Source organism: Silene latifolia, chromosome Y (genome assembly GCF_048544455.1).
Source record: "Silene latifolia isolate original U9 population chromosome Y, ASM4854445v1, whole genome shotgun sequence".
NCBI classification, from domain to species: domain Eukaryota; kingdom Viridiplantae; phylum Streptophyta; class Magnoliopsida; order Caryophyllales; family Caryophyllaceae; genus Silene; species Silene latifolia.
The window spans coordinates 38,308,649-38,316,510 of record NC_133538.1 but is presented as its reverse complement, the minus strand read 5'-3'; the positions used below and the strand labels follow the sequence as shown (position 1 = coordinate 38,316,510).

The following is a 7,862-nucleotide window of genomic DNA, read 5'->3' as shown; positions in this document are numbered from 1 at the left end:
AAAAAGGAAAGAGAAGATTGATGAGCTTATCGAAGCAGGGAGCATGTTTTGCGAGATGTGGTGAATGATATAGCCGCGTATTGAGTAATATAAAACTAAGTGCATATGGGCAAGGGGGGTGTAAGGGTAAAGAAACGTGAGAATGGAAAGATTGAGATGAGGGATGCGAATAGTGGCAAATTGGGATGTGTAAGGATTTATGGAGGAAAACGGTTAGGATTGTATTGGTTAAGGATATATTTGATGGAAGGTTCTTATACAGGGATGGAAACAAATGGTGTATAGTGAGATCGAGTTATGCCGCGATGTGTAGATAGTGGCCGAGTTTGGAAATTTGGATTATCAAGAGGTGAGCTTAGTGTGTAATTCTTGGACAATTAGCGGTATGAGGTGAATTTTTGGTTTTCTAGGGATACGAGAGGGGGATACAGTTAATTGAAGAGTAATCGTTAGTTGTGTGGACTTGATGGTGACAAGTGTGAGTGAGTAGTATGAGGGGAGAGGATTAGTGATAAGAAAGAATGAGAAGACATTGATATGAATTAATGGAATTTGAGTTGTGGAGCAACGAGAAGGTAATCGGATTACTAAATAGTTAGGTAGAAGAAGGAAGGAGATGAATTATTAATTGGTATTATTGGATGGAAGTAAGCTGAGAGAACGTTGACCAATGTTATGGAACATGAAAGTAAGGAATCATGGAAATGTACGATAGCATCATGAGAGGGTGTGAGTTAATGAAGTTGTATGACTGGAATGTTGCAGCCATTGGGAAGTACGTATGGTGGATTGAAAGCAAAGCTGACCACCTATGGGTCAAATGGGTACATTCCGTTTATATAAAGAGCAGTCTATGGGAAAGTTATGTACCTACTCTGAATAGTAGCTGGACTTGGCGCAAAATATGCCAGGTTAAAGAGATTTTGAAACCTTTACTTTTCCACAGTCAGGGGGGGCATGAGTACTCTGCAAAACAAGGATATGAATGGCTCAATCCTCGTGGACTTATGCTTCCCTGGGTTCCTTGGGTGAATATTAAATGGATGATTCCAAGACATGCTTTTCTGGTATGGATTGTTGCCCAGCAGAAACTGCTCACCCAGGATCGTTTACAGAAGTTTGGCATGGTGCAGTCTAATGTGTGTTATTTGTGTGGTGTTGAGGAAGAAGATCATGAGCATATCTTCTTTCAATGTCGATCTGATGAGCTTTGCAGAGTCTAAACTGTCACGGTGGTGCAAGGTGGAGCTACCTAGATGTGACATTGTATTGCGTGGTGGTTGCATTGGAGAACTCGATCTAATTGTAAGAAGAAGGTGGTGGCTATGATACTAGCAAATTTTATGGCTTTGATCTGGTGGTGCAGGAATAGAAGTAGAGTCGATGGTTTGATGATGAGGCCAGAGATGGTAGTGAGTCTGATTTGTAATGAGGTGATTGTAAGAGTTGTTCAATGTCGTATTAGCAGTAGGCATAGAAACACACAGGCATGGCTAGATGAGATATGTAATGGTAGGATGGTCATGGTGACTAATCCTTGAAATTGTTGTAATAGGGTATCTTTTTATATAATGGAAGCTTACATTTTCCCAAAAAAAAAAAAAAAAAAAGGGTGTGAGTTAATGGTTATATAGGAGTTTAGGACGACATGTTAGCTGTGAGTTTCGAGGTATTAAGGGAGTAAGAAGCTGGTAAAGTGTTTGCACGATATAAGATTTTGGTGGAGAGTTAGTTAATGATACAATAAAGGATAGAATTAGAAATAATGTATGTTGCGGTAAATTTTGTTGATGGATTTGATGTTCGTTATTTGGGATGATAACCAAAGAGAGGAAATGGATTGTTATATTAAGAATTGATAGTAAGAGAGTAGTTGTAGGAAAGATGGTGGTGTCGTAGTGTTGCCAATAGTGGTTAAGGATGTTGTTACATAGGGAAGTTAGTCGTCCCAAAGAGGTTGATTTTGTGGAGGCCTAATTGGTATGTATGATTGTGAGGGAGTATAAGATGTGGATATAGGAGGTGTTTGCTAGTAGTTGGGTACTGATGATATGGTTACGTTCGTTGGGTGGTGATAATTGTGTGGATGAGAGGATATGTTATGAAGGGCATTTGAGTTAAGTTCGGGTGAGATATATTCATTATCAAGTGGTAACTTACGTGATCAGGATTGGCTAGTTAGATTTGATTATGGGTCCATGATGTGTGTAAATCTTTGTGTGAGGTTCTGACCTCACGAGTAATGGTATGGTGTGATAGTTATGAGCCATTATGTGAGTGTTCCGCGTCATATATTATACTTGTATGTGTATGTATGATATATTTAAGTGATAGTGTGAGGATTCCGGCCTCATGAGTAATAGTATGGATAATATTCATAAGGTTATTATCTGTTATTCCGTGTAATATGTTTCGTTGTGATCTAGTAAAGCGGTTTTAAGGAAGTCTTCTGGTCAAGGGAGTTGTACCGAGTCAGTGTCTATGGGATGGTATAAGTTGCGATGATTATCGATGTGGTTGTTGTGCCTCGGGTGGCGATCCGGCCACGGTACTTCGTCTTGTGATACGAACTTTCGAAGTATATATCAGTTATATAAATAGTTGTTTGTTTACTGCTGTTTCCTGTTAGTGTCGGTCTGGGCATATAGATTGTTGTTTTGTTTCTTTGATGTTTCTTACCAGTTTCGGCTTGGGAGTGAGGGTAGAGTATGATATGGAAGAGATTTGCGTATGTTTCTGTTGTTGTCCTGGTATAGTGATGTTCTGTTAATGGGATACAGTTGTGGGAGGTTGTTAGAGTATTTCGGTCTTGTTTTAGATGAGGCATTGGTTGACATAGTTGTGGCAAGAGTTTTGTGGAATGTGTGTGCGCTGAGCTGCAAGCGGCAAGTGGTTCGTAATCTTTATGGGGACAGTGAGTATAGGGTGTTGGGAACTAGTATTATGTTAACTTATGGATGAGTTTTACGGCAATAAACAAGAGAACTTGAGGATCTAGTGTGAGTGTGTGTAACAATTGTGGATCGTAAGTTATGATTGTGGAAATAAGTGCATGTATAAAGAAGAATGTCATTTTGCGGTAATGGTTATGCTAAGGATTTTGTGGTATAGGTTAGGTGGTGTGCCGAATGAATTAAGGTATGATAACGACTATAGTAAGAGAGCCTTGGATATAGGAATGGATGTAGGTAGGTGTTGAGGCTATAGGCGGTTATCGGTGACATAAAGTGGTGATGAAGATAGTGAGAAGATATAGCTAAAGATCTAGTATTAGTGAGTTACGAGGACGTAACATTTATTTTAAGAAGAGTAGTGATACGTGCATATTCTATACACTTTATTTGCAGTTTTGGCACATATTTCCATGCGTATTCGTTAGCTTAAAGCTACTATTTCCCCCGAAACGGTTTACTTTGCAATTTCTATGATTTATTATAGGAATGAATGGAAGTGAGCTAAATCAAGCCTAAATCGTCCTCCGGAGGCAACTTCAGGGAAACTTGGAAGAAGGGAGTTCGGACTCACTCACCTTGGGATGCGTGCATTGGAGTGAAGTGGCTGATTTGAAGAAAGAAAGAGTTACTGCACAGCTCAGTTGGTCGATCGACCAACCTCTTCAGTCGATCGACCGTGGACGTTCAGAAGGAGTTACTGCACTGCACTGGCTGGTCGATCGACCATGCCCCTTAGTCGATCGACCAGGCCGCGAGGCTGAGATTGATTTTTCATGTTAGACTTTTAAAAGCCCAATTGTAATTAACTTTTTGGCATCGTTTATCAGTAGAAGGCGGAAAGAATTTTAGGTCATGCTTTTTTCATTATTGGGAACTCAAGTTTAGATCTAGTTTTGGGAGGCGACGGATTCTACTTTTCAATTACTTTTTTCTTCAATCGATTAGTAAGCTTTATTATAATTTCCTTATTCTTTTATTTCTTGTCAATTCAATTCTTGTTGTTATTGGTTTTTATTCAAGCAATTCAGTTTTAATCATTTGTCTTAAATTCAATTTCAATCATGTCAATTTCATTGTATGTTTTTAAATTTGCAATTGTTATAATTTTAATCATGCGTAGCTAATTATTTTGATTGGGAACGAGGTGAGCCATGGCATAAATTAGGTCGATTTATTAGTATGATTTCTTCCGTATCGATCTTGTTTCCTTTTGATAAACCCAACTTGCTAGATTGAAAGATTAGTAGGTTAAGTTTTCATTAGTTTTGGAATTTCCTTTGAGCGAAAGCTTGAGAAATTCTAGGGAATTGGAAGACCGTAAGGTTAAATTTGAGCATTGATCGAAAGGCTTGCTCTTACTCCCTGAGACCATTACAAGACCTCTGCTATCTCTTTTGACCTGACCTTAGCCATGGTGAACCGAAGTTCCTGATCTCTCTTTATTTTATTTGAGAAACTCTTTATTTTGTCAATTAGTCTTTAGAATCAAACCAATTCAAAACCCCCATTTAAATTGTTACTTCAACAGATTAAAAATTAGCAAATAGAATTGATCTTGTCTCTCTGTGGTTCGACCCTTGCTATCACTGTCTACAGTTTTAGTTCGGATTTATAAATTTAATTTTGATACAAAACGACGGTATCAAATTTTGGCGACGTTGCCGGGGAGACGGTGTAATTCTGTTTTCTTTATTTTTAGTTTATTTTTCTTGTCTCAAGGAACTTTGGTTCCTTGAGGCCGTTGCTTACTCTTGCTTCTAGTTTTGCTTTTGCACAGTTAGAAGACAGGTTTGTGAGAGGAAGACTTGAGTACTCTCAGTTTTGCGAACATGACTACAATATATGATAATCTTTAGCCACAAGAGCAGCATGTTCCAAAGGGATACGTTTTACCCACCCCTACTACTAGTAAATTCGAATTTCGTTCCTCTTATATTGATTTAGTGAAGCGAAATCAGTTTGCTGGTCTACCGGACGAGGATCCTTTGAAGCATATGGAAATTTTCACAGACTACTGCTGTTCCATACCTGTACCGGTTGGGGTGACCCAGGATGAAGTAAAGGGGATAATGTTCATATACTCCTTGAAGGATTCGGCGCGAGATCGGTACCGCTACCTTGATAGGGTAGCAGCTGGAGTCACAGATTGGACATCTCTAGCATTAGCTTTCTACAAAAAATACTTCCCACTTGCAAAGACAGATGCCTTGAGAAGTAAAATTATAAATTTCCAGCAAGGACCTGATGAGGAATTTTGTGAAGCATGGGGACGTTTTAAGAGTTTGGTTAGGGCTGTCCCTCACCACGGTTTCCAGCAGTGGTACCTTTGCAACTTATTCTATAATGCTTTATATGATGACTACAAGGTTATCCTAGACGCAGCTGCGAATGGTAGGTTCCAAAATAATACCGGTCAGAATAAAGGTTGGAACACTATTGAGGAGATGGCAGTCCATAGAGCCGAGTTTGGAAGTTCGCGTGGAAAGTCGCAAAAGCAAAGTGATGAAATGAGTGCCGTTGTGACACTCATAACTTCTATTACTGCCCGTCTCGAGAAGCTCGAGACCTCTGAAGCTTCCAAGGAAAGAGTTGAAATTCCTGTCCATAATTCAGATGAGACCACGGAATTGAGAGACCTAGTCCGAACTCTTGAAGCCGGGGTTGAATCTGCAAAGAATTTTGTCAAGCAGTTGGAGAATTTAGAGGCTAGGCAAGTCGCCAATTCTTCAAGCAAATATGAAGGACCAAGTGAAACCATTAATGCCATTAATCTCCGAAGTGGCCTTTCTTATGATGGTTCTGATAAGCCAAGAGAAGACTCGGGAAAGGATGAAAAGACGAGTTTAAATTCTGGTGCGAAAACGAACTATATTGCCAGTACCAGTGGTCGATCGACCAACACCAACAGTCAATCGACCGGAATACCTGATGAAAAATTTTCTGACCAGAAACTAATTGAGCACAGCACATGCGGTCGATCGACCACCAATGTCAGTCGATCGACTGAAGTTTTTGACGAAGCAATTTCTAACCAGAAACTGTTCATGCCCAGCCAGATTGGTCGATCAACCGAGACCAATGGTCGATCGACTGGGTCTCCAGTGCAGGACGCAAATCCGTCAACTAATCTACATGATTCTATACTTATTAACGATTTAACGGAAGTTTTAAACTTACGGAAGCCGAAGGTTGCTGATCCTACGGCCAGTGTTGCAGTCCCGTATCCGGAACGTTTAAACAATACTAAGCTGGAGCGCAAGTTTGGTAAGTTTTTGGAAATGGTCAAGAATCTCGAGGTAACAATTCCTTTCACTGACCTAATTACCCAGGTACCCTCTTACGCTAAATTTATGAAAGACATTTTGAATAGTAAGAGAAATTTTCATGATGATGGTAATGTTGCTTTTTGTGGAAGAATGCAATGCTCTTTCGCAAATTAATATACCACCTAAATTAAAGGACCCGGGTAGTTTTTCAATTCCCTGCACTATAGGTAACCACGAAATTGGAAAGGCCCTTTGCGATTTAGTCGCCAGTGTCAGTGTCATACCATATTCTGTTTGCGAAAGGCTAACTATTGGTAGACTTAAGGTGACCGATATTACCCTTCAGATGGCAAATAGATCGACTCAGAGACCTTTAGGAGTCTTAGAGGATGTACCCGTTCGAGTGGGTAAGTTTTTTATTCCTGTCGATTTCGTTGTTTTGGACATTGCAGAGGACAGTCAGATACCTATTATTTTAGGTAGACCATTTTTACATACAGCTGGAGCTGTAATAGATGTCAAACGCAGAATCATAACCTTAGAAGTAGGGGATGACACCATTGAGTTCAGTCTTGCTCGTAAGACTACTGAACCTGTTGATGATGATACGTGTTATTCCATCGATATTGTTGTGGTGTTAATTCAGAATCGGAGGGAATCCTTAGCCAAGGATCCCTTAGCTGATCTAACCCGTTTAGATGAGTGTGCAGGTAGTACAGCGGAGAATGCTGAGGAGCCAGATGCTTTGGTAGCCTCAATGGAAAGCTACGAGCTCACAGAGGAAGAAGATGAGATGCTCTTAAGCCTGTGTAACACCCCGGTTTATAAAAGAAGTCCTCGTCAAGACATTCCCTCATAAAACGAACTGTTACCATCTCGGTTTCCCGAGGTAGTGAATAACAAATTAAACTCCAAGGCAATTTATAATATTTTAACTTAATTATTACAAATTCTCTTTTCAAATTAAATTACAAGAACTGACGTAAATAAAAGTGAAGTCTTCTAGATGATGATCTAGCTACTAGGTCATCTGATCCAGTGTCTCACGCCCATCAAGCTCCCGTCCTATCTTTTAAACCTGTCAAGTCTGCTCCCCATAAAACGGTTCATCACAGGTGTTCACGAATACACAGGGTCAACCGCGAGGTTGAGTAGGGAAAACAATAAAACAATAAAATATGATATGCATGATACTCCGTCACCTCCATCTCCATCTCAACTCATCACACACATCTCATACCCCGGACAACCCAGCCATACCGATCCCCGGTAGACTATATATATCGACCGAAGCCGATCTGCCAGCTCAACAGCTGAGGACACCAGGGCAAGTCCTGCAGAACCCGCCTGGGCCTTATCACAACATCACACCGTATCTCAATATCGTCACTCCTGCACCATCCTCCAACTCCAATGCATATGAAATGCTCAACAGTAATAATGCAACACAATATGTATATTAATGAATGAAATCATGCCAGCTACCGAATGTTGTGATATCATACTCAATACGATCAAATCAGCCAATCACCTTTCCGAATATAAATGATCACGTAAATCAACAACCAGGAATCAAGTCAACACAATTCAACAACGACGATAATAGGACAAGTGTATTTCCCTACCTCAAAGTGCCAGCAAA

At 40.1% G+C, this 7,862-nt stretch overlaps 1 protein-coding gene and 1 non-coding gene across 2 annotated transcripts; one reads left to right on the top strand and one right to left on the bottom strand.

The window, feature by feature from the left end:
• Window positions 1-719: 719 nt before the first annotated feature.
• Window positions 720-1,223, top strand: LOC141627882 (uncharacterized). The gene has a single exon (XM_074441087.1). The coding sequence runs from the start codon at window positions 720-722 to the stop codon at window positions 1,221-1,223; it is 504 nt and encodes a 167-aa protein (XP_074297188.1).
• Window positions 1,224-5,156: 3,933 nt separating this feature from the next.
• On the bottom strand, window positions 5,157-5,265 carry LOC141636632 (small nucleolar RNA R71). Its single transcript, XR_012541235.1, has one exon. It is a non-coding gene; the product is annotated as a small nucleolar RNA R71 (small nucleolar RNA).
• Between the last annotated feature and the right edge of the window lie 2,597 nt (window positions 5,266-7,862).